Here is a 27754-nt window from a genome sequence, read left to right as displayed (position 1 = left end):
CACTACAAATACATGTCTACAGACTGCATGTGCAAGAGGTCGACTCTGTTACAACACACACACGCTGCTGTTCAAAGAAATGTTTAAATATTTGGAACTTAATTCAAATGCAAAAATGTTATTAGCATAATAATTTTAATATTTAGTGGCAACCTTTCTCGGATAAATTGTCAGTCATTTACTGTTTGACTTCCACCAGTAGAATGTCCCACTCTGATACTATTGCATACCTGGACGAAAGTATACCTGGACTTGGCATCAAAGTAGATGGTTGTTTTTTGTCCAGACTCCAAGCAGAGCACTTCCTCATCACCCCATCTTCTGATGACTGTAGGGTTCACATGGATAAATCATACCATCAAATTCTGTACCTCAATCCTGTCAAAAGCTTATCGAACCAATATACACTGAAATACTTATATGCACCCTTTTGCTCTAGATCAACTGCCTCCTTTATAGGGGGGGGGGGATCACCAGTCACCTCCTGGATACAATAGCATCACGATATCCGAGTGCCGGTTCGATTAAAATTGCGTTACTAAAAGTGCGATATTACATTTTCCCACGATTTTGTTGCAATTTTAAACCTTTAAAAAAGTTCATTAAAAAAAGTTCATATTAAGTAATTAAATGTAGCCCGTTACTTATAGCAGTAGTTTTCTTACTTAAAAAACAAGTGCAGCATTTAAACAATACAAAATAACTTCAAACACAAGAGTTTAGCATCTAACTTAGCAGCACGTATCTCTGTCATCTGCCATAATTATTATTGATAAACAAACTTGCCAAATACGTCTGTGCTTGACAGAATCGTTTATATCTTAGGCTGATCGGCAGGTCACCCACCGGTCACGTCCAATCAAAATGAAAAACAGCTAATTCTGGTCACTGGCTGATTGACTGGTTTATCTCCATTATAAACGTTAAATTATTATTTTTTTTAATCGATTTTGGAGTCAGTGTGGCGATACGTGAATCTACTCACGACAATCTGACCTGATTTGATTGCTGCTGGTTAATAACCTCCTCACACCTCAACCCTAATGGTGCGTGCCTTGCAATTTCTCCTCAGTGTTTTTGTTTATTAGCACCTGATAACAATTGAACTTGTATTTGAACAGAAAAAAGTTTGGCAAAACATTAATACCCTACGGTCCTCCTGTGAGGATCTTAAAAGGTTATACACACCAGTTTAGTAGCAAGAAAATGTGGTGTCCTCATACAATGACTATGGGGTTAAGTCTCTTAAACAGTTAAGGCAAAGGAAAGCGTATGAATTAATGACACGTGCATTTTGTAACAAGCGAATCATTTCCAAAGATACGTATTAAATGTCATGTTTATCTTGGAATAATTCTCCTCGACGTATTGAGCCTGAAGTTCTACAACAGCACTGTGTTATACTATATTTACTGAGTGTACAGTATATAGTGATTAGGAAGCCATGTTTAAGTGTATTAATCAATCAATCAATCAATTAATCAATAACACATTGCTTTGGTTAAATGAATAAAAATTACTTGTTACGATTTATGTTAAAATGATGACTCCGCGGCTTTTTGGGTTTCTCATTTCATACTGTAGCTTATGTGATACGAACCCAGACTGTAAAAAGGGTTTACGGATCATTTTTCACTTTATCGAATTAATATTAATATTCTAGTGCACTAAATTAAATGCTTTATTTTAAACACACTCCCCTCCCAGCAGCTAGCTCTTCCCTGTTACACAACAGTAAGCAGTGAGTAAGGGTAAAGGGTAAAGCAGGATTTCATTCAGAAAAGCAGTCACGTGGCAGCTGATGAAGACACTAAGTGCTTTCTTTCTTCTGTATCCATGAGATAGAGATATTAATGCTGTTTATCTCACTAAAAAAAGGACCAGTTATGATTATTTGGACCTCTGTGCACAACTTGCCATTTAACAGTTACATAGCCACAGGGAAGCCCAAATTTCTAAAGGAATTAAAAAAAAAAAAAGCGCTCAGACTGACTTAGTCTGTGTCTCCAAAACCGATCAATTACCACAATTAGTTATTAATAATTCAACGATAAAAAAGCATTAAACACACACACACACACACACACACTATACTACACAGTGTGGAGTACAAAGAAATATCAATGTATTTAAATGATCAAAAGGCACAAGGTATTGCTAATCATATAAAACATGCTAAAACCAGTCTTTCTTCTTTTGACTTAGTGAGACATTTAAAGACAATAAGAACAGTTTTAAAAGGTCCATCATTGCATAACCACCAAATATACTATTCTGAAACTCTGCACACATACACACACACACCCTCACACACACATACAAGCGCACTCGCATACACACTCACACACTTACACTTTCAAAGCACTCTGTGTTTAAAAGTGATTTCTGAAGGATGCTTTGATCTGTTGCTATTAGCAACTACTACTGTGTAAAAACATGTTCATGTGTGCGTGTTAAGTTCGTCAAACTGAAGGATCATGAGTCGCTGGATTTCAAACAGTGCACTTGGAAATGAAAAAAAAAAAATACATGATAAGTTGAACTGCATGTGTGAAAAAAGTGATAAGTTGAACTGCATGTGTGGGGTAAGGGGTGGACGACTCCAAGGCCAGAAGCCCTTCAGTACAGAGTCAGGATCAGATTCACATAAACTCAGTCAGATAGCAGCAGGAATGGTGTCACCCCAGTGCGCTGTGGGGTAGATAGAGGATGGCACAAAGAACCATAGCATTGGCAATGTTACCAGCCAATCAGGTTGGCTTTGGCCTTCTCTGTAAGTTTGCGAACTCTGCCTTTGCTCGATGTGCCGAACGTGATAGAGGGGTCCTCGAAAAGAAGCTGTCTCTGCTCTTCTTCAGAGTCTTCCTCGTTGTAGAACGCTGTCCTACGGCCCTGGTTGCGCGTTCTCATAGGCCCCTTACTGTCCCCGCCCCCTCCAGACTCCACCTCCTCTGGTTCCTCTTTCGGGGCAGGAGATGTGTTCTGTTCGTTGCCACGCCGACCGCTCCTTCTAACAGTTTTGGGACTCGGAGGAGCCTGCTCTTCTGTCCTCACTAACCGTGGCCTTCCACGACGTTTTGGTTGCTGTGGAAGCCCCGAGTCTGACAGGCTAGTATCCTGTGCGGTGGATGAAGCCCCGCCCTCGTCACCTGTGGACTGGTCGGGCTCCTCCTCGTTAGTAGAGTTTAAACGCAGAGCCTCCAGCTCTTTTTTACTTTTCCTGCCCCGCTTCCCAGGAGGGCGGAGCAACAAGGGTGGCTCAACAACCTCCGGCGTCCTTATCTGAGACTCTAGTCTGGGTCTGCCCCGCCCCCGTTTCACAACACCCAATGACGTTTGATTGCTGTGGCTGTTCAGATGAATGTTGTTGGGAGGAAGAGGAGGATGATCCACTGGACCTGGCAGAAGAACAGAGTGGATAAATGAAGGGGTAACAACAGGGGTAATTATTAACATGGAGTCATGACCGTTTTTATCATCTTCATCATGATCATTATCAACTTATAGTCGATAAGGTTTGTAAGGTTAATTTGTTTTATGTTGACTTTACAGTAGTGATTCCATTAGTGTTTTGCTCACTCGAGTGTCATTAGAAAGATTTCTTGTTTATTTTCCCGATAAAACTGTGTTTACGTTAGTGTGCATGTGTGTGAAACTCAAATAAGAGAGGAGGAAGGGTTACTGTGTAAGACGAGAAGAGGGAGAGGGTCTCATTCCTCTCACTTTAGCTTCAAACATACACACAGCGCACAAACACACAGTTACACAGTGCCTGCACTCACAAACACACACACACACACACACACACACACACAGCAAAACACTAAAGGAAACACTTATCTGTCGGGTTTTATCTGTTAAGGTACTTTAAAGGTAAAGTGCAGGTTAACTTGTTTTTTTTTTACTTTATTTTTTGTATTAATTATTTTTATTATTTATTTTTTTGGGGCTGTGAAATGAATAATTTAAGTTTCCATTATTTCTAATGGAAAAATTTGATGGAATGAATTATGCTCGCATTTCAAGGTTCCACTTTATGTATATATAAATCTGAATCTAACAGGAAAATGCTGTTCTCCACTGAGACTCTTGAAACACATAACATAACCTATACAACCAAAAGTATGTGAACACCTGACCTTCAGATCCATATTTGGCTTCCATTAAGTTGTTCCCACAAAGTTGGAAGTAGTGCTACATGATATACAGCAACACTAGCTTCCAACGTACAAGTACTGCTGGCTCAGTGAGGTATCAAAAGTATCAAAATTCATGATGGCAAAAAGACAAATTATGGTATCGTGATAACACTAGTTGAAAGCAGACAACTGTATAGAATGTCTCTGTATTCTTTAGCATTGCAGTTCTCCTTCACTGGAACTAAGAGGATAAAGTCAGTTCCATGAAGACATGTCTGGAGTGGATGAAGTGGAATATCCTGCATCTCAACCCCACTGAACTCATCTGGGATAAACTGCACTTCTAAAATGTGATGATGTTCAAAAAGCCTATACAAGTGTAATGCTCAGACTTTTGCCTATATTGCAGAGCACAAAGGAGTGATAGACATCTTCAAGCAGTGCATCCACACTCACGTACCTCTTCACATGCACAAAGAAAAATATAATAAATTACAAACCTGGCGTGTGCTTAACAGGAGTTCGAAGTTTCCGCCTCGACTCCCTGCCCCCGCTGTCGGTGTTGTTGGAACTCTCCGTTTCCTTGGAGATGCTGGGAGACGCCTGAGAGTTCTGCGCTCGGGCAGTCCTGGACGTGGACTCGGGTCCTTTACTGTGGGTGGGGGCAGGGGGTGGAGACGACCGTGACGGAGGAGGGTCTGTGGAATGAGCGCCGGAACGAGTGGAGCTACGAGTGCGTCCAGCGGCGACGTTGTTTTCCGCTTTGCCGTTGATCTGAGGAAGGGTTTGTCGTAAGGATGCAGGACGTGAGTGGCTAGCTGGTGTGGGTGGAGCTGCTGCATCAGGGCGGGGGGGAGCTCGAGAGGAGACACGCTTCTTCCTCTCAGGGCTGATGGGAAAGAAAAAAAGGGTAAAGCGTGTTACCTAGGAGAATTAATGTGGATTTACAAGACAATTTTTGTTATGTGGATGTGCTCCAATATGGTTACGGCATGTTTTGGGGTTTTGGAGAAAAAATATATATAAGAAAGTCAAATACTACAAATGTATTTCACTGACTTCATTTCAGCATATCATTTCCTGTGACTGTAAATTAATCTAGGGTCTTTTGTTTTTTTTTATACCCCTAAACAGACCTTTTTTTTTTAATCAACCTAAAAACCTACTTTTTAAAATGGGACCCTATAATGATATTATATTTATCTATAAGAGTCAAAGAGCTTTTTGCTGCTAAACAAATTAGGAGCAGACTGATATAATTTATAGCTTACTTTATATTATAGGCATTCATTTCAGGGGAGCACCACTATATCAAAAAACATGGACCCCCCCTGGCTATGCTTCACCAACCCCATTTCGAAAACCACTTTGTTAAGCTACAGAATAGACAAGTAGTCAAGTAAGTAACTTAGTACTCATTACACATATCACTCAATTACTCACTCATTGTCTATAACACTTTATCCTGAATACAGGGTTGCGGGGGGCCTGGAGCCTATTCCAGGAGACTTAGGGCATGGGGTACATCCTGGACAGGGTGCCAATCCATCGCAGGGCACACACACATATATACACACACACCACGGGCAATTTGGGAACGTCAATTAGTCTAATCTCCAGGTCTTTGGACTGTGGGAGGAAACTGGAGTACCCAGAGAAAACCCACAAGCACGGGGAGAACATGCAAACTTCATGCACACAGAGACAGGAATCGAACCTGGCCGGGAATCGAACCCGGACCCTGGAGGTGCAAGGCAACAGTGCTAACCACTACTCCATTTTTTTTTACATATATATATACATAAAAAAAAAAGAATAAAAAAAATGAAAATCAGAAGTTTCTTCAGCAAAGTGTTCAGCATTCTCAGTGAGCTTACTCAGCAATTTAAAGTTCCCCTTAATCTTATCCTAAATACTGTCATCTAGTAATGAAAAAGTTAGCTAGAATCATCAGACCTGCAAGAAATCCACATGAAACTGATGATACTTCAGTCTTAGCCCGCGCCGCATGTAGACTTGGCATTTGCGTCATACTGTACATATTTCAACTTCATATTTTAAAGCTAGTGTGTGATTTATTGTTGCACTTACAGTGAGGTCTATAATTGTGGGCCCTTTGGAAATATTAGATTTTTTTTTTTCATTTACATTTGGAAAGCAACAAAAGAGCTTCAAACATTTAACACAAAGAGAGGAAATTATTGAATATCCTAAATATTTAATATTTTAATTTCTGCACTATGTCTAAATCCATAATTGGACAGAGATCTGTGATACTGACTGTTTTATCTGCTTTGAACAAAAACTTAGATTTTCCTCATGTCTAATTTAATTCTACTGAAGCGTGTGTTCGTATGACGTGCCAACATATTTGATTTTAAAAAGTTCGCAGAGTCTGTGCCAGCCCATTTCAGAAAGGTGATGCGCCAAATACTTCATGCACACGCCTTAATGATTCTCTGTTTCACTCGGTAATATCATTTATAATGAAACTTGCAATAAATTAGAATAGAATGCAAAATACAACCATTTTTACTAGTGCTTTTACTAGACATTTGAAGTCTACTGTGAGCAAACAAGAGCAAGTACTCAATTTAAGAATGAACAAATCCCATCATTAAGGACACAATGTTCCCATGAATCAGTGCACCTTGAGGCAGAGCTAGAAGGGGAAGAGCTTCTCCTCCTCCTCTTCATGGTCTGTCTGGTCGGTCGCTCTCGGTGCAGACGCTGTCGTGTCTGCCGCTCCGTTTGTCTGCTCTGAGCTGCTTTGAAATCATCTACGATCGAGCTGACGTGTTCTTCAAACAGGGCAGACAGGCGAAGACTCATACTGTAGATCTACAAGCAAAACACACACACACACATTATATAATGTAAGGTAAAAATATATATCATCACTTTTGTCACTGCTTTTTTTTTTTCTTTTTGACAACTATGGATGAATATTATAAAAAAAAATACCCTGGACTTCTTGCTGGGTGTGTAGGCTTTGGAATTGCTGAATATGAGTCGCACGTCTTTGCATAAGTCCATCGGAGACTCGTATTCTCCTGCTAGGAGAGTTTTCTGGACTGTCCCGAAGTCCATAGGGGTGTCCACAATTTCCAGGTAATCCTAACAGAGAAAAGGGTTGGTAACTAGTTCATAAGGTTATTATATGGGCTGCATGTCTTTAAAAAATATATATATATAATAACTTTTTTTTTTTATATACTTTTTTTTGCACATATTGTAACTGCTACGTACACTGTGAAATTCAACTATTAAATGTACCACTTTGAATTCAAACGGACTAATCTAGGCTAACAGTAAAACCAATCGCACAAATGATCTGATTAAAAAAAGTGTTTTAATATTTAGTTATCACCTCAAATATACTTAAAAATAAACAAATATTTAAATTATAGACAAACTCTTAGCAAATTCCAGATGACGCATATATTACCTGTAATAAACTGCAAACTTTTAAGATAAAATAACTGCATACTGTAGGTCCATATTACGGATTCAATTTTTATGTGATTAGTTGTGCAACACTAGTGTTAATAGCAAAATATTTAAAAAAAATCATCAGTAGCTAGACAACAGTTACAGGTAGTCCCCGACTTCTAAATGAGTTCCGTTCTGGGAGCATGTTTGTAAGTCGAATTTGTTCTTAACTCCGACAAAGTAATTACACCTTTGACACGAATATACAAAGCAAAGTACATCAATCCACTTGGCTAAATCTGAGCGATGCATCTGTCCCCTTTTCCAACACTGCCATCACGTGGGCAAAATTCGCAACCGCAGGTAAGCCTTTTTGAACATGCCTAACGAGTCAGCTGACCTCATTTAAATTTAACCAGGAAGGGAGGGTCAAAGCTTCATGATGTTTACTGCGGACGCCATTTTGTCTCAGAGCTGTATTGGACTGTGAACTCTGTTTTCTGAAATTAGGATTATTTACCATCAGGACAGTTTTACAGGACAGTCATTTTATATTATTGTGCTTCCGTGCTAATTCATTGAAACCAAGGAGGCCGAGTCATTTCTTCTGCACCCCCACACTCACACACATACAATGTACCGCACTTTTTTGGTCAAATTTTATACAGTCACTTACATTGTATACAAATATTATATATAATTGTAAATATTGGTATCTGGTGCATTGCAAGTGTCTATTTTTTGTACAATATACATGAACTACTTCCATGATTTGTTCGAATGTACGAATGTTTGTACAACCTCGGTGTGTTTATGTATGAAAATTCGTAAATCATAAACTCAAAAGTCGGGGACTTACTGTATCACAATACAAAATGTAAACTCACTCCAGAATTAATTACATCATTTTAAACAATAAATGGTCTATATTCAAGTAACGTTGTTATACAATTTAAATTAATAAATTGTGTCAATAGTACATAATAATTACATCAGGTAGTCTTTTTTTTTTAAGCAAAAACTCACTCAGTAGTATAAATCTGATTAGAATAAATAGGGCAACAACTATATAGACATCCTTAGGCCACAATATGCTAATGGTTGCATACCCTGAAAAAATACGGGTACAGATCAGTATCTTTTAAAAAATGACAACATAACTGACGGGTAAGTTGTTACACTTTCATGTCCTTTTTGGTTAAACATTAGTGGTATTTCTATTAATATGATATTAGTATGGGTTTGGACAACTGTATATTTAAAGCTACACTACAGTATTTAATATAATAGTGCATTACTTTGGCAGGAATACAGTATTTAGTGTGTGTTTGGGTTAGGGTTAGGGTATGTGTGCGTGTTACCGGGTATTCTTCAAGATCCACGGGTTGCCGGAATGGCTCAGAGTCCTCACACTGGAATATAAGGTCTAGCAGCTCTCTACATCGCCCCCTCCAGGCAAGGGGGTCTACAGATGCAGGTTTATTTCTCAGATTTCTCAAAATAGGCTTCTGCTTGCCCTGAACACAACACAACACAATAAAATATCAGGCCCAATCTTGAAATTCAAGATCTTTACAGGATTCTCACAAAAGTCAAACTGAAAGCAAAACGTGTCACATGTCCATAACACCAGATGTTAAGGCGGTTTTAAATATGAAAATAAAATATTAAATATTAAATATTTCAGCAACTTTAACCTGAAAATGTGTCAATTCTGACAATCCAAGACAGTTCAGCAATTCAGGCCAGAATGCTGTGTCTCTGAATCTTTTTTTTATTATTATTTGTAATGCTTTCCATCAGTTTAATGCATGCTAATGTGCTGGATCTGACTAACACACACTATTAGCTACTCAACTACTCAATGTGTGGATCTGACTCAATCGTGACTTGAGTTAATGAAGTAATTAACTTCATTAATAGAATATTTGCCCATGAACTGAAAACTCCTAACAATATTTCTTTTCAAAGCTGCAGAGCATGGACCCAAATCAGCCTGAGCGACTTGGGGAGCTGAGAGCGCCGGACAACTTGTCGCTAAGCGACCATTGGTTGCTCGGCCGTAACCAAATGTATGGCCTTCTCACGCTGCACACTCGCCTAGTTTTTGAACTTCTGTACAAGCTTGTAGTGTCCGATGAAGGGACGAGGGAGTTCTAAAGAAATGCTCTTTACTTGAAACTTCCAGTCAAGAAGTGTCAGCTGTGATTTATGAAAAAAACACCACCAATGCACACAATTCCTCCATATAAAAATATCATAAAACACAGAAGCAACTTCCTTACTGAAAAAGTGAGAAACTCTTACCTTATTATTGCGCTTAGATGTACCGGGAGTCTCCGGCTCTTCATCCTCTTCTTCTTCTTCTTCATCCTGCATTTCCATAGAAAGCAATCAGCTAATAAATTTATTGCAAGCCATTAACCATGAGAGACGCCTGCTTATTAGTGTAATAGTCCCCTGTTGTGAAGTTAGCATGTGTATGTGTTTAAAGACGGAGAGGGTGGATATTGATTACTTACATCACTTGAGTCAGAGAAAGCTGTTTTTTTCATACTATTGTACAGTGGAATAATGTCAGTGCAACTTTGGTCCCTATTAAAAACAGAAAGAATTAAAATAAGACTTATTCAAAGTGTACAAAAGACATTCAACATTCAGGGCAGTATTACAATACACACCAAAATTTACAATTCAATTTCAGATCAGAAACCCAAGTCAAATTATTTGCAAAAACACAAATAAACTTCGCAGTGCCAAACAAATTTAATCCATTCTTGAGGCGAGTTCTTAAAGCGAAATTTTGTATTGTGAAATGCATTTTCCCATAGGAAATAATGTAAATGCAGATAATCCGTTCCAGCCACCCAAAATGTATTACCAACATTATCAATTTCCAACACTATATTCATGTTTTTCCATATAAAAACAATCCAAACATTTAGAAAAGATGTAAATGAAGTAAAATATAAAATGAATTGACATTAAACCTTACTTAACCTTAATTTATGATTCCTCTTGGCACAGGTGCTTTATAAAACAACCTGAAAGTGTCTTCATTATGTTCTTGCTACAGTCCTTGATAACATTCTTGGGACCCATGGTTCACTAAATCTTGCACAAAATGCCAAAAAAAAAAAACCACAAAAAATATGCAAACTTCCTTAGTTTGGTTCTCTGCTGACGCAAACAAGTTTTGAACTGCTCCCAGACATACGCGCAACTTAGCCGGCGTTCAGTTTGGCTCAGTTGATTTGCTCATATGCCGAAACCGCTACGTATGCTGTGGCAAGTTTCTTGCAAAAATTCAGTTTGTAAGGTGAAAATTCTTAAGGCAGGCATTCGTATGCCGACGTTCCATTGTATAAGATATCAAAACTATTGTAAGTATTTTGTATAACAATTACTAAGTAGTTAACTAAATGTTAGATACTGAAAGACCTTTATTATTATATGTCATATACCGATCAGCCATGACATTAAAACCACCTGCCTAATATTGTGTAGTTGCACGTTGTGACTCTAAAACACCTGACACATTGAAACTTGCAGGTAAGCAACACACACATACACACACACCCGGCTGTTCACATAATATGAAAGAGACTCAGATTCATTAAACCATGCACCCTTGTTTTACCGCTCAGTGGTCAAGTCCTGATGCTCACATCAGCCCAGGGGTCAGCATGGGCACTCTGCGGCAAGGCAGCCTTGTACAAGGACAGCTGTGATGCATTATGTGACACTTTTCTGTCATTGCCAGCTTTGACTTATTCAGCAATACAGTATGTGCTACAGTATTTCTCCTGTTGGATTGGCCTAGACTTCACTTCGCTCACACAGCAGTGAGCCGCACATTCCCATGACCCTCTTGTCGGTTCATTGGTTGTCCTTTCTTCAATCACTTTGGTGACCTGCCGAGCAGGAACACCTTAAATAACCTGCCGTTTTAGAGATGCTCTGAGACCTAGTCGTCCCTTGTCTGCCCTTGTTTTATTTAGTTATACTGTATTTACTACTTTGCACATTCATACACAGTGGAAGCTCAACATACGACACCCTGCCTTAAGAACTCTCGTCTTAAGAATTCAAATTTTTAAAGAAATTTGTTTTGGCATACGAGCGACTGAACTGAGCTGAACCGAACCCCGGCTAAGTTGCGTGTACGTTCGTGGAAACCAAAGCAAAGCAACTTTACATATATTTTTGTAGGTTTTTTTGCATTTTGTGAAAGATTTAGTGAAGACACAGCACTGTGGGTCCCAACGCTGTTAGCAAGTATGGCAGCAAGAAGAAAAGGGAGCCACTTTCAGTTTTGTTTTGAAAGCAGCTGATGCCAAGAGGAATCATAAATTAAGGTTAAGTATCTATTTATTGCATACTTTACTTCATTTATGTCTTTCCTAAATGTTTTGATTGTTTTTATACGCAAAAATATTATTCATATTTATATGACGAATATGAAATTGGTAATATTGGTAATATTTTTAGGTGCCATTATTTCCTATAAGAAAATGCATTTTGCAATACGAAATTTCATCTTAAGAACTCGCCTCTGGGATACCGCTGTAATCTGGATTTTTTTTTTTAATGAGTACTGTAGATATTGTTTATTGTCAGAGACTATGTAAAAAATCTTAAAGGATGTCAACTACTGGCCAGCAAAGGGATAAAAGTATGTTATGAAATACATCCTACTATTGGTCGTTAATCACATATCGAGGTATGTGATACACAGAATGCACTTAACTTTGAGTTATTATTGTAGTATCTGGAGTTTAAACATGACTTACTTAATAAACTGCAGCAGTAGGTCTGATACAAATTTGGCCGTTTTGACGATGAAAGCTCCGGGCTCGTTAAAAGTCTGTGCGTTGTGCTCAATGTAGCGAATCTCCCACATTAGAGAGGACATTCGCCTGCCAATAGAGGACAAATGAGAATATATATACATATGATTATCTATGTCACTGAACAATGTCTACACTTGTTTACGATAATATAGAGCAATCCGTTTTTTATGCAAGCTTTAAGAGATAAATATGTGTGTATGTGTGTGTAAGTTGTAACAACGCAGGATGAACATTTAAATATTATGAGTGTGTGTCTCTTTGTGTGTGTGCTGACCTATAGAAGCGATTTTCCAGTCTGGTCCGGATTGTACTCAGGTCTGTGACGTAAGCCACTACAGTGCAGTAAGTGGGATACGCCTGCAAATCCACGGGCACCGCAAACGGAGCTGCTACATCTGAGATGCAAAGAGCCATGGGAAATAAGAGGGACACAAAATGATTTAATGACACGATCGATATGTGAATATTAATAGCTTTGTGCTGACAGATGAGCGTCTGTCATAATTATGGAGGTAGACCTATTTAATTTTTATTTGTTTCCCTTAGAGATGTCTAATAACTAAAAAATTACAGGTCACTTTAAGTCATAAAGCACCAGCTATGAATTACATTTATGGCATTTGGCAGACAGCCTTATCCAGAGTGACTTACATTTTATCTTACTATACACCTGATCAGTTGAGGGTTGAGGGCCTTGCTCAAGGGCCCAACAGTGGCAATATGGTGCTGGGGTTTAACCTTGGGCCGTAGTCCAACGCCTTAACCACTGAGTTACCCCTGCCCCTCATTACCACTTTAAATTTCTATAAATGTATAAATGTTTCGCATAAACACAAATAAGTAAATTTCTCTCATTCACTGACTCGTTCTCCACACCACTTATCCTATACATGTTCGGTGGGGGCCTGGAGCCTATCCCAGAGGACTCGGGGCATTAGGTGGATGGGGTGCCAGTCCATCACAGGAAACAAGCACACACACTCATACACTCACTCTTGAAAATTTGGATACACCAATTATCCTACTCTGGATGTCTTTTGACTGTGGGAGGAAACTGGTGTACCCAGAGGAAACTTAACAAGCACTGGAAGGGCGGGGGCCTCGAACCTACAACCCTGAAGGTCCGAGGCTACATTGTTAGCCACTATGCTACCATGCTGTCAAGTAACATTTGCACATTAACAATTAATTTATTAACCAAAAACAGATATGATGTGGCATTTTGTAACAGTCAGGAGAAAAACCTTGCATGTCCAAAACCATTACCTTTTCAAGAATAAAAAAAAAACCTTTTGGAAAGTAGGAAGGATTCAGTGGAGTTACAATATTTAATCACAAGCTCTTAATACTTCTTATTCTTTAATTATCTATAAAATTCTTTAACACACATAAAGGTTGACCAAAACCACTTATGATTTATAAAAAGAAAAAGAAAAAAATTGTCATTTCAAGCCGACAGCGCTGATATGTAATTATCAAGCAACGCTTTATAAAGGCTGTAGCTTTCATTAAACTTATTTAGTTAATTTGTGGGTCTAATACTTTTAGCGAAAGTGAAAGCTGTAAGCAGATTGAGTAATAATAACCCTATGCGGCTACTGTTTTTCATGTATTTTATTTAGAAAAAATCCTAGTTTCTTCTTTCTTTTAACTGATGAATGAATTGAAATATTTCTTTGATCCACTGTGAAGAACAAATAATAATAATAATAATTTTGTAATTATTTACTTGTATTGATTTTAACCAATACTTTGCACCCCGTTTAACAAATGCTCTCTGTATACAGTTTAAATAAAATCCCAGTACCACCAGGTAATAAGAGTGCTTTACCCAATGTGATCAGTTGGTCGATGCCAGTGATGATGCGTTGGCACTCTTCGTCACGTGTCCCTGAGCCCCACTCTCCATCCAGAGAACGATAGAGTAAGGCCTTGTGTTCCTCTGCGGTCAACGGCACGCTCTGACCCAAGACTTCAGGAAACGCTGCTATAAAGAGGGCGGGAGACAGGAAGCATGAGACAAGGATGTCCAATCGAAACCAGTACTAAAACTTTAAATCTAAAACATAACCCTGGTCTGAATATTACGTCATCAATGTGTTCATTCACACGCAACAAAGTATATTTCATGAAACCGTAAAAGTGATATTAAATATATATCTTGTACCGTGTGTAAAGCGCGTGTGTGTACCTTCATTAGGTATCTCTTCCATATCCCAGGGGCTCATCTTTTCTGTGTCACCGTTATCCCAACTGCAAAGCACACAAGTACACACACATCTACATTTATTCTAACTGTATCTCACATGTTACGTATGCTTAGAGATTTTATACAGGATAGATTTAGATTTCGCATCTTAAAATATAGAGTCTAACATTTGGTCATACCTCAGTAACACATGATTATTGCTAGCAGCGTGCTAAACTACTTAATATCCTTAATGATAGCATTTCATCATGGCCTACAGCCCAATCAAAGTAAGTGATACAGCCAAAAATTATACATTATTATCCATCCATCCGTGAAGTGTAGGGTCATGGTGCTACACCCTGAATGGGGTGCCGAAACACTCGTGCGCAAGCATACACTATAGGAAAATAGGATACTGAACATGTCCTTGAATTGTTGGAAATGAACATATCTACCGGACATGCAACACAAACACGCAAAGCTCTCATATGCAGACTGGAGGTGAAATTCAAACCCCTCACCATGAAGGTCTGGGAAGACAGTGATAACCAGTATGCCACTGATAGAATGGATATATAGGTAGGGCTGGGCGATTAATCGAAAAGTAATCGAAATCGACAATTAGAACCTATAATCGATTAAATTTTTCCAGGTCGATTATTTCGATTACTTTCCCTTTAAAAACATTACTGCGTGTGGAGTCACGTGACCCCGCTCCGTTATGTTATTTCGCCAACATGTCGAGCATGGAGAGCTTAAACACTGAAACAACTGAGCAACAAGAGAAGCTTGTACCAAAGAAAAATGCAGTCTCCGTTATTTGGACACATTTTGGCTTCAGTAAGGATGACACTGAAAAGTCAGATGTAGATACTGTAGAAAAACAGTTTCGACGCCAAAAGGTAACACCACCAGTTTGTTTCAACACTTAAAGCACAATCACGTGTTATGAGGGCAAAAAATAAATAAATAAAATAATCGTTCATTAATCGTAATCGAGTTAAAATGTTCAATTAATCGAGATTTTGATTTTAGGCCAAATCGCCCAGCCCTATATATAGGCCCTGAATATTCTGTAATAACTCCTACTAGGATGAAGCAATCTGACCAAAACAACGTACAATGTGCCCCTCAGTATTTGGAGCTTCAAACATTCCGAGTTGCCCCCGAGTTGAACCGATTAAATAGGCGCCAGACAGCCATTACTGAGTTTAAGGCCGTACTTCAACATGTACTACTATATATATATATATATATATATATATATATATATGCCTCTCTTCTGATGATCACATGATCACATCAATGATGGTGGAACAACTGACATTTTTAGAGGAATCTATAATTCTACACATTGCTGCCATAATTCAATCTGAGTTTAAAATCATCGCATAGATAACAACTGTTGAAGTCTGTATTCATTTTTTGGGCTCCTCTGTATTTGATGCTTTTGAGATGGAAAAATGTTGCAGTTCCTCTATAATCCTACAGGTGGCCTAAGTATTGAACTGTTCTCACATTAGCAGGCAGCACAGCACCTGGTGTGTTTGGAGCAACTTACTTGTTCAAGTTTGTTGAATTGCAACAAAATGTAGAACAATTTAGATCAAATTTCTAAAATCGTGATACATACATAATCGCAATACAGCAAGACTTCAGCAGTGACCTTTTTTCCCCTCGTCTGTTCCAACCACTCAGCATTCAGCATCACCAGTATATTAATCAACTGGTTCAAACTTTTGCACCAGTACTGTAAGTATAAACCAAATATTTAGCGTATATACTGACCAAACGTTATAACACTGGAAGAGACTGTCAGGATATTCCGTCTGGTACGGCTCCTGACTGTCGATCGTACCAAACCACCAGGCATCATCGATCACGCTGCGGAATCGATCACCTAAAACACCAACAAACACTTGGATTTAAACACACACAGATATATTCACTGAGAAATCCAAATATTTAGATGCACTGTAACACAAACCTATCATCCACTGGCGCTGCCTTGCGTTGTCAAACTGCTGACGGAGAACCAGGAAATCGATGACATCTGGCATGTCATGGTATCTGTGAAGCAAGGCGTGTGTAAGCCAAAGCAGTCGTTTAGAAGATTTTCGAAAGCTTGAAAAGGAGAAACGGCTTTGAGGGAGTGAGCGTAAGTCGTGCAACACTCTTCACTCACTTCATGGAGAAGGAGCCGCCCGTCAGTTTGCCCGTGTCTGGGTCCAAGAAGGCCAGCTTCAGACAGCACAGAGTGGGCAAACCCACCTCATACTTAATACCGACTATCTTCATCAGCTCCTGCTCCTGTACACCAACATAAACACACAGATTAGTACATCATTTACGTACACAAAATACGTTAATCTTTTTTAGATTCAGGTGTACGTGTGAAAGCCGTACCCTCAGCTCCATCTTGTGCCAAGGCTGCTTCTTAGGGTTGATGCTGAAGATCTTGTTTTTTTTCGCCATCTCCACATACGCCTCGTGACCTTGCCGGAAATAATACACCTGTGCAGACACGACACGTGAGCATCCTTACATCATATACAGTAAGCTTACAAAATCTTTGTCCGTTCATTAAACGTACGGTGAAATAAAATAAAGAAGCGTGAACTGTAAGCATTCGAGGAGATTCACAGACTAGTCGACTGATGCCTTTATTACTGACCTCAAGTATTTTCATCTCCCTTTAAATCTAGAGAAAATGTTTTAATAAATCTTACACTCTCACCCAGTGAAGGTGTGCATGTGTGTATAAAGTACCTCATCGCCCATCTGAGGGGTGAAGGGGCATCTCCGTGGCACTGTGTCTGTGATCCAGTCAGAGGGCAGCCACTCCTCTAGAGTCAGACCCTGTTCCTGTAACTCAGGTAATCTCTATAAAAAAACACACAGGCACAAGGTCATATACTTAAAGTATACTTACTCCAAAATCAGAAGTCTTATCAGCATAACTATTCTCCTGACTCAACTGACAAACCCATTCCTACCTTCCTCTTCTCCTTTGGCTTTTTCTTCTTTGGTAGTGCTCCATCTTTGTCTTGCTTCTCTTTCCTCCTCTCTTTCTTGGCGTCTTTCTCTTTTTTCTTCTCTCCGTCCTCCTCAGAGCTGCTGGCGGTCTTCTTCTTCTTTTTCACAGTTGTCTTCTTGGGTGGCTCTAGATTAATGCCCGCATCCGCCGTCCAGTCCGAGTAGTCGCTGGAGTAGTCACTAAAACGGAGACACACGTGCATCGACACACACACAAAGGGATGACTTAATGTTGATCGAAACTAAATGTTAAAATGGGATATTTTAAGTAAAAAAATAACCGGAAGTAACCATCGTCTATAGGAAAAGTGTTTGCAGAAATAGTTAAATGGTTAAAGTCCAAAATAATCTGATGAGCTTTAATGTAATCAGTAATATTATTATTTTTAGTTGAAACCCACGTACATGTCTGTCTGTCTTTCTGTACCACAGAACTCTCTGTCTAGCTTATTAATACAAAGAAATAGAATTTTGTTAAGGTTAAATATCTTACGCCTTGTTTACATTAAGTGAACTTCTTTCGTCGTCACACAAATACACTTCATGGTAATCAGAGAGTAATTCCCAGATGAGAAATCGTAAAAAGTAGCTTGGATAATGATGAAGTGTTGTCTTTTGACTCGTTAAATTTCACTTATACCATTTCAGTGTTAAAAATATGAACTAATCCCAGTACAGATATTCAGTTTAGATTTTCTAATTAATATCTATTGGTGCAGGTGTTTGTTTACATTGAGCAAGTAGCGCATTAGTAGATTACTTTAAAGTAGATTATTAAATTCTGCAAATAACTGTTCTTAACATATCTTTAACTCAACATTTTGATTTCAGTTACATTGCAGGTTGAACTTTCTAAGTACTGAAAAAGTTTCATTAAATTCTGTATAGTGGTGGATTTAAGACGCGCCCCCAGTTTATTGTACGTGCAGTGTGCTGTCAGAATTTCTGGCTGTAATCTGGCACGAAACTGCTCATAACTTCACTTCTACTTAACATTTTGATTTCATTTATGGCACAGGTTTAATTTAAGGCGAATACCAAAATGGTGCCAAAGTTTTATTAAATTCTGTTCAGCTAGTTTTGTGTGATGCTGTGACCAAATCAGGCAGGACAAATAGAAATACAGACAGACAGAAAATTTCCTGAGACTGGTTTTAGGTCCTCCAAATGTATGAAACGTAAAAACATCAGAGCTCAGAGTTCTGACCAATGTACAAACAAAACCTTTCTTTTATTTATACAGATAGCTCATGAATCACTACCTGTGCCTCTGCAGCACCACACTGTTTTCCAACGTGTAGAGAAAGCCTAATTATGGGGACTACAACTCTCTGCCAGAACACCACTTTTAATAAGACTAATCTAGCTGAGACACAGACATGTTTCTGTTTGTAAGGCTTTTGGATCCAGCTGTTGGATCCAGTTGACAACCCATTTCTGATCAGCTGCTACAGTAACACTGAGCTTACTCTGATCATGTCCAAATGGTGGGACGCAGCATCCAGCTTTCTCATGCTGATAAGTTGGGAGGTATTCTGACAAGGTCACCATGTCCAAAATTATTGTGGTGCTATAAAAGAGGTAGAACCGGAATGTCTGGCATTAAAAAAGTAAACCTTATCTTATGGCTGAAGGGAACCTTGGCACATACATACAAAACCTTTTCTACACATTTCTGGAATTCTATCACCATCACCATCATGACTCCACTTGCAGATATAAGTTAACTCCAACTCCAACTGTTCAAGAATCTCGAAAAAAAATGGTACTTTTTGTTGTATGCGAGAGATCTGATGGCCTATAAGGTACCTGGAGCTGCTGTGATCATCAGGCCAGGGCTCCTTCTCCTCTCTCTCTTCATCGGAAGACTCTCTGCTGGGAGGACGCACGTCTGCCTCACCCTGATAAACGACATGAAGATTCACTGTCATTTAAAAGGACATTAATGAGCACCGCTGACTCAGCAGATTAACAAGGACTCGGCAGAGGAAAAAAAGCTTTGTGCAGGTGCGGCTAAAATGACGGGGGAATCATAAACTGGTATCTGCAATTATATGAAACATTAATGTCTCGATTAAGGAGAAATAATTATCTCGGTAAAATGTACCAGCTTAGAAAAAGTCTGTAGCATGTTTCCGCTTGCAGCCGACTGACACTGTAGAACAGCGTAGGTTTTTTATGACCTTAATTTAGAACTAACAAATCATAAATTTGTATGAGTAAAAACAATATAAATATAAATATAAATACACAATAATCATTTCAATAATTATTATTAATAATTGAGTTTCCATTGTCTTTATGTCTAATGCAGGTGATCGAAAAGAAAAAAGTGACTTTTCTTTTTCAGGCAACTTGACTCGAAAGCATCAAACAGGTTTCATTTTTCTTTTCTTTTTTTTTTTTTAGAAAAAAACGTTTTTATATGATAATGCAATTTCATGCAAATTATGCAATGCCTATTGCAATAAATAAATAAATGATGACAAAAATAGATCATTTAAATAATAAACAGGTGTGTTAATAAAAAAATGAAATAAATGAAAAGATAATTACTAACTAATGCTGAAATAAATACAAAGACAAATTAACATTTGCATACATTATTAAATACATAACTAAATGTCTTACTGAATATTCAAATAAATACATTCATAAATCCATTTAAAAATCAATTTAAATAAATAGACGGCTAAACAAACACATTCAGCTGTAGACGATACAGCTGATATAAAAATCGTTTAATAAAAAAAATCAAGCAAAAAGATCTTCCATTGTTCAAATCCACAGAAATACATGTCACACACGTGCACGCTTAAAGAAGGTTGAATTATGTGTGTGAGTGTAAATCTGGTGAGTGGAGCGCTGTCTATGCCGGGTGATCTCACACACACAGAGCGCACACGAAGCACCAGCACATCTTAGAAATAGGAAAATGATTAATGTGTATTAAAACTATTACATTTAACTATTGTTATTTGTTTTTTTATGCACAATGAAGTGTACAGACATTTTAATATATATAAAATAAAGCTATGATGTAATCTTTTACTTGGAACAACCCTGGCACCACAAATCGTGCCGCGGTTCCCATGGCAACAAGGTCCATGTGACTTTTTGTTTCGCTTTCGGTTTCTGTCCTGTATTTGCCCTCGTCTTGTCACTGCATGGTACGCCCGATTGTAATCACTTGTAGCTTCTTTTTTTTTTTTTACCTTCAGTTTGCATATTTATTTCCCAGTGTTTTTATGCCTGGTTGTGAAGATTTGACATTTTGGTCTCTTAGTCAGAGCTTTGTTTACTTTGAGCTCTTGTTTGCAGTGTTTCTGCTGTTTATCTTTGCTTGTATCATTGGTCTTATTATGTACTGCCTTTTTAACCATAAGCCACCCCCCAGATACACACATATTTGGGAACACCAATTAATCTACTCTGCATGACTTTGAACTAAGGTACCCAGAGGAAACTCCATGCACACAGACCCAAGGCAGGAATTAAACCTTCGATTCGACTCCAGCTGATTTTATATGATGTAGACAGATAAAAGCTCAAGTACTGCAAAAAAGTAAATATACGCAAATTTATGTGTAGTGCATAAAAATGACATAATGGCTATCATTCATAGTGCTGGCCTGTGCAAACTTGTCTATTTAATCAAAGTCAACTTCGCTTTACTTAGTCATGCGACTAAGTACACCCTTCAGAAAGGTTCATGAAAAATTATAGTGCATACTAAACAACTTTCTGGTCTTTTACATCAAGCGGTTTCTCATGTTATACACGTTTTTTTAATAAATAAACATTCCAGTTATTGATTAAACATTCAGCCATTTAAATAATGATACAGTTATTTAAATCCTTCAAGTTAAAATATAAACTGAATACATCTTACAGTAACTGTAATTGGTGCGTGTGTGTGTGTGTGTGTATACCTCTGAAGCACTAGGCTCCTCCTCGTTGGCCTCGCTCTGACGGCTCGTCTCTTCCACGGCCAGCCGCGTGTGGTAGTTGTGCTGGTTGCCTTGGTGACGGCGCCCCTCCTCCACCGTGTTCTCTGTTGCGTGCTGCTTTGAAAAATTCAGACCTTAACACACACCCTTTGACCCCAATTTATAAGTGAAATTGCAGCATGTGTGCATATGTGTGTGTGCGTGTGTGTATATGTGTGTATATATGTGTGTGTTTGTACCCTGTTCTCTCTGTGGTACTGGCTGTGTACACTGCGTCTCCTCCTCTCTGACCTGTACACATTCATCTCCTCCTCTCCTCGAGCCGTCCTCCAGATCTCTTGCTTACTGCACACAGAAACACATAATCTTTTAGCTACTGGGAAACATTTCACTAACAAATCAAAGGATTACATAGGGCAGTTTATGTTTAGGAGATTATCCATTTGTTTAAATGTATATATAAATAATGTGCATTAATTCTCATCCTGGGCCACGCAACTCTTTCTTTATGTCACACCGAGCATATGAATGAATTGGCACTCTCTGATGATCTGTGGCCTGTGTTTTAGTGTTGGTAGAAACTAAACTTTCAGAGGTGTAATAACAGACCATATTTAAAGATGTGTCTTGATATGATGATGATGATGATGCATTCTCAATAAAGCACTATATATATAAAATGTGCTTTAAGGTTACAGATTAAAACATTCAACATAATAAAAGTACAGTTATTGAAACTTAATGGCAATGTTCATTTGATCTACTCAGACTCTTATTACATAACAGAACAAAAGCTGCGGATGAAAATGTATGCTTAGGTGAAGCTTTTTTTAAACCCTATAGCCTCTGCTGATTTTTTTTTTTCCCCTGAGGCAAGAGTGTGGGCTTGATTAAGTTTTAAAGTTCATTTTCCTTATGTGATATAAGTCGTATTTTACAACAAAAAGCCTACTTTATTATACATATCATTTGATATGCAGATAAACTAAATCAAGGCCGTTGAACCAAACTAAATAATTGTTTTAAAACTTTTTCCAACTGTTCCTGTCAAGGGGTTGCCAAAGCGGACCTTCTGTTCCGCGCAGGTTTTTTATGTCGGGTTCCCATCCTGGCGCAACTCTCCCATTTTTATAACCGGGCTTGGGACCAGCACTGCATCCAGTGGTCTGGGTAGTAGGGGGGGCAGAGCTCAAACCTGGATCTACAGATCCGCAAATCAACAACCTAGAGCCTTAGCCACCTGAGCTACCATTCCCTAATTATTTTAAATGCCTAAATACTTAAAGAAATTATACCTGGCGGTTCCCAGTGAGAGTTCAGGCACCAGTACCCGTCTGCTCCAGGCTACCAGGTCAGTCTCGGTGGCCATCTCGCTACGAGGAGCGTTGCTGTGCATCTGCCTGACCCCCTCGATCTGACCGCTGCGCCTCAAACCCACGTTCGGGGGAGACGACACTTCTGTAGGGGAGCTCACAGACCCTGTACACATACATATAGACACAACACGTCTCTAAGTTAAATATTCATATAGTTAAAACACAGAGAACATGTTTGTTAAGCACTGTGTTGACCTCGGGCAGCTCTGAAGTCTGAGCCTAGTCTCTGGTCCTGCTCCTGCTGCAGTCTTTGGATTATACTGTCAAGGGGACTGGAGCCTTCTGCTGCTTGCTGACTCAACACCTGATTTAATCCTAAAACAGCAAGAGGAAAAGAGAGGGAAGGGAGGGGGTAGACGGACAGCCATAGAGAGGAAAGTACTTATATACTGTACTTAAAAGAGTTATATAACACACACCATGCTTTCTTTAGCCATATAGCTTTTTAAAAAGAAATCTCAATCATTATTAGATATAATATGTATGTATATAATCTCTAAATATACCAGTGTTTCAATTTAGACTAATATATCTACAGGCCCCTGCTTGATCACACCAAACATTATGTGAAATAAAAAAAACTAATACCTCATACTGCTGCACATATCCATTTTCATGTCTAACCCTATGCTGTCACACGTGCTTGCTTGTGTGTACTCTACCTGATGACGTCAGACCCATCTGAGGGATGAGCTGCTCCTCTCTGCAGTTTTCACGCCCAGGCACCAGGCGCTGAAATCGAGGAGGATGTGGGTTCCCGTCCACGTCCACCAGGAAGGGCGGGGGCATGAGGTGGGGGGCCTGCTGCGTCTGCTCGTCCAACACGTAGTTGTGGGCGTCACGGATCAGCGGCCGGTAATCGGTGTGGAAGAACATCTGGTCCGCTATCTGGAGCGGAGATCAGCGTACGTGAACAACAAACAGAGCCACTCAGAACTGAACAGATCCAAGTATCCAGACTTCACAGAACACTGACTGGTGCATTGAGCGAAGCTTGAAATTAGAACAGCGGTCTTGAATGCTGGAGTTTTAAATGAAAAGAAACAACTGTTTATTAATATACAAATACAGAGCAGTGTGAGGGTGCACATTATTTAAAAAATGAGGAATCAGAAATGCTTAGGTGGTCTGGGAAGAACTGAATTCTGGCAAGCAGCGAAAGAAAAATAAATAAATAAATATATGTTTATGCTGCAGCTTTAAGAAACCATGGATCGCCCATAATTGGAAATTCAATTCTCAGGTAATATGGGCATGCTGGCACTCCCACATCAACTACATCAACTAACCAATTATGGGTGTCTGTGAGCTCATGCAGGAGGAAGTGGAGGATAGCACTTTACTCCATGGTATTGTGCACGATACGATGTGTGGGGCTCAGATGGAAAAGTGCAATCAGCTGCATATACAGTGGAACCTTGGATTGTGAGTATAATTCGTTCCAGAAGTGTGCTTGAATATTAAAACACTCGTATAGCAAAGCAAATTTTCCCAATAACAAATAATGAAATGCAAACAATTCATTCCACAACCAAAAAATATTCAGATAAAAATAATTCAGATAAAATATAAAGTAAAAAAAATTAAATAAAAATTAACCTGCATTTTACCTTTGAAAAGAATCGTGGCTATAGTGATTAAGACCCATACACAAGCGTGCCTTTGAATCTCTATTTGGTAAACTGGTGTGTGTACAGTATGTATATAAAAGTCATCCTACACACACAGACACACACATACAAAATAAAAGATGCTTTATGCGCACACACGTAGTTAGAGTGTTATAGTAAACAGTACACGCGTACATGGATGTTGACTATACGAGTGATACACACGCACTGAGACCGATTATGGAAGATGATTAACCACCATTTCGCAGCGCGCGCGAGAGAGGAACCTATTGGCTTAGTTGTGATCACGTGACGCTCGGCGTTAAAACTAAAAGTGCATGCGTGCCACATGATACTCGATGATACTTGGTACTTGTATATCAAGATTCGCTCTTTTATCAAGCCAAGCCAAAACTGATTAGAAATTTTTCTCAACTTGCGGAACGCTCGTAAACCAGGTTACTCGCAATCCAAGGCTGTGCTATATGAAACCATAAATTGGAAGTATTTTTACTTCCTTTTTAATTTCTTTTTTAAATCATATTATATTTGAAAAACACGGTGGTAAAAACCCTCTTGCAGTTTGTGCACCCTCTTGAGGTGTACAAATTAAGAGATATGTGAGCTACAGAGAAGTATTATGAAAAACAGTATAGGTTAACAGACTTATTTTATTAATCGTTTACATTTTTAATGGCAGTTAATTGGATATTAATCAATCTTTAACATTCCTACTGCTAAGTGTGACATCCTTAGACAGGCTTTGAAAAAGTTGTTAAAAAGTTCTGAAACAAAACTGGAATTTGGATAATCAGTTCAGCTTGTAATCAGATTCTGGCTGTCTGGGTTTCTCCTGCGCTGTCACATCATCAAAACACAGAAGAGCTTAAAAAATGTTTAAACGATTTAACAAAGAAAAAAGCCAGGAAATTTACTTATCAGAACAGACCGAATTAATCAGTGATTATTTCCAGTGCAATGATGAGACAATGATGAGGCTCATATTTAATTTCAGCAAGTGACTTTTACCCCAGGTGATGACACGGTGACTGGTGTGGGTGATGCTGATTACCTAATTTAAAACTTTCCTTTATAGTTCTTTAGAATCTAGCAGAAAAGCTAATGAATAGATTTTGTTATCAATGTAGGGGTAGGCAGGATCGTTCTGTTTAAATATTAAATTGTTGTACTTCCCAACATTTTCCCTGCCAGCTACACTTAGATAAAGAGGCAGGAACGAGAGAGTGAGAGAGAGAGACTGGAAACTAGATCAATGTAAAAAGAGCAATGCGTTCAAATAAAGTCCAGTACCTTGTCGTATCTGCTGCTGGAACCAAAGCCAAAGATGAGCAGGTGTCCGTGAGAATCCGTACAGGCGAAGTGCTGGCCATCTGGAGAACACTTACAGTCGAACAGCGCACCGTGCCCCTGACCCTCGATCTGAAACCAACACACATCAAACACACAGCATGTACAAGGGCTGTTTATGATTTAAAGGAAGTAAATCTTCAGTACAGTTTTAACAAAGTACAAAAAAATGTTCTAAGGTGGTTTAGTAGTAAAATCACTCAAATACAAAATTAAGCTAGCCAAAAAAAAGAGACAGTTGAAGTGCCACATGCTGTTATGAAACGGGGAATTTAAAAGCTATATACACTGTCCAAAAAAAAAGTCACAGTCTGGATTCCATGTTCAGAAGAATTTTTTTAATGTGTTTTAAAAGAGTCAAATTATAATTGGCCTGCATCATGCAAAGAAAACAACTAAGAAGTTTTCTAAAATGACCGGAATTGAGTTAAGAACTGTCCAACACATTAAAATCGGGAGGGATATTGGTGAATTGTCAACGACACAGAAGAAATATGATTAGAAATATGATTTTAAATATGATTAAAATCTGGGTGAAGTTACATCATAAACAACAGACAGTAGAAACAATAACTATGCTTAATAGTGAAGATAAGAACATTTCCAGACACATAATGTGATGAAAGCTTACAGGATTGGGACTAAACAGCTGTGTGTCCATGAGGAAGTGAGACTGTCCATTCATTAGTGAGACTCATCAGAAAAAAAGGCTTCACTTTGCTAGGGTGCATAAAGATTGGACTTTATAGCGATGGAAAAAGATCAGTGGTGTGGTGAGTCCAGTCTGATTGACCCAATTCCAGAGTGATTGGCGCATCAGGGTAAAAAGGGAAGTGCATGGCGCGATGCCCACATCATGCATAGTGCCCCTTGTATAAGCCTCTGGAGAGAGTCTTATGATCTGTTGCTCAGGTCTAGACTCAGCAATGTTATGTGGCAATAAAATGAAGTCAGTTGACGACCTGAATGCACTGAATGACCAGTTTATCACATCTACGGAGTTTTTCTTCCCTGATGGTACAGATATATTTCAGGACTCCAGATTGTGAAACTGTGGTTCTGGGAGCATGAGAAATCATTTTCACACATGAAAATGTGGCCACTAAAGAATCCTGACTTTAATCCCATACTTGACGTGATGGAGAAGATTTCATAGAGTGGTTCCACTCCGCCATCAGCAATACAAAGCCGTGGTTTAATATCAGCTCACTCTGTCCAAAATAAATGTGATGTTGCCGAAGGATGTTGAAAAAATACCGCAATGAAAACATGCAATAATCAATGCTTAAGGCGGTCCAGAAAAAATATCAGTGTGTGTTAAATTTTTTTTTTTTTTGGCCAGACAGTGTGTTCCATCTACATATCCAAAACCTGAACTGAATACAGGAAATACTACCTTTACATTTAACATGTTTAACATTGGAACATACTGAATAATAAGAGGGTAGGGAAGGAAAGAAAAGAAACAAGAATGCGGTGTATAAAGAGAAGCCGACAATAGAGTGTGCTTACCATGTTAAAGTACGAGCGTATTTTTACTCCTCGTGCCAAATCCCATACAATAGCGTTGCCATCGTGGCCAGCGGAGAAAAGCACTCTGGGGTCAAAGGGGTGTGGCTCCAACACGAACACCTCATCCTCGTGGCCCTGAGAACAGCACAATCATACAATGTCATAGGATATTTACTTAAAAAATTGTACCTGAGCAACGTACTGCATCTAGAGCTGGGCGATATGCCTTATAGGTTGAATCTCCGATTTTTTAAAACAAAATTCCATTTATTTTATAAAAATAAATA

At 38.8% G+C, this 27754-nt stretch overlaps 1 protein-coding gene across 1 annotated transcript in view; it reads right to left on the bottom strand.

Annotated features, from left to right (window-relative positions):
• Positions 1 to 2108: 2108 nt before the first annotated feature.
• phip (pleckstrin homology domain interacting protein) overlaps positions 2109 to 27754 on the bottom strand; it is a 63262-nt gene continuing 37616 nt past the window's right edge. Inside the window, exons 15-39 of the mRNA XM_053482375.1 lie at positions 27468 to 27602; positions 25899 to 26027; positions 23640 to 23865; positions 23173 to 23292; positions 22897 to 23080; positions 21841 to 21946; positions 21584 to 21715; positions 19461 to 19552; positions 17612 to 17831; positions 17385 to 17498; positions 17022 to 17129; positions 16801 to 16925; positions 16603 to 16685; positions 16404 to 16515; positions 14616 to 14677; positions 14256 to 14411; positions 12699 to 12819; positions 12365 to 12490; positions 10094 to 10166; positions 9879 to 9944; positions 8933 to 9088; positions 7104 to 7256; positions 6790 to 6980; positions 4640 to 5028; positions 2109 to 3398 (exon numbers count right to left, since the gene is read on the bottom strand). Coding sequence (XP_053338350.1) covers positions 2740 to 3398; positions 4640 to 5028; positions 6790 to 6980; positions 7104 to 7256; positions 8933 to 9088; positions 9879 to 9944; positions 10094 to 10166; positions 12365 to 12490; positions 12699 to 12819; positions 14256 to 14411; positions 14616 to 14677; positions 16404 to 16515; positions 16603 to 16685; positions 16801 to 16925; positions 17022 to 17129; positions 17385 to 17498; positions 17612 to 17831; positions 19461 to 19552; positions 21584 to 21715; positions 21841 to 21946; positions 22897 to 23080; positions 23173 to 23292; positions 23640 to 23865; positions 25899 to 26027; positions 27468 to 27602 — 4038 coding nt within the window. The 3' untranslated portion in view covers positions 2109 to 2739. The remainder of the gene's footprint in view (positions 3399 to 4639; positions 5029 to 6789; positions 6981 to 7103; positions 7257 to 8932; positions 9089 to 9878; positions 9945 to 10093; positions 10167 to 12364; positions 12491 to 12698; positions 12820 to 14255; positions 14412 to 14615; positions 14678 to 16403; positions 16516 to 16602; positions 16686 to 16800; positions 16926 to 17021; positions 17130 to 17384; positions 17499 to 17611; positions 17832 to 19460; positions 19553 to 21583; positions 21716 to 21840; positions 21947 to 22896; positions 23081 to 23172; positions 23293 to 23639; positions 23866 to 25898; positions 26028 to 27467; positions 27603 to 27754) is intronic.

The sequence above is a fragment of the Clarias gariepinus genome, chromosome 22 (genome assembly GCF_024256425.1).
Source record: "Clarias gariepinus isolate MV-2021 ecotype Netherlands chromosome 22, CGAR_prim_01v2, whole genome shotgun sequence".
Classification (NCBI taxonomy): domain Eukaryota; kingdom Metazoa; phylum Chordata; class Actinopteri; order Siluriformes; family Clariidae; genus Clarias; species Clarias gariepinus.
Note: the sequence above shows the minus strand (reverse complement) of the source record. Positions and strands in the feature narration are given on the sequence as shown.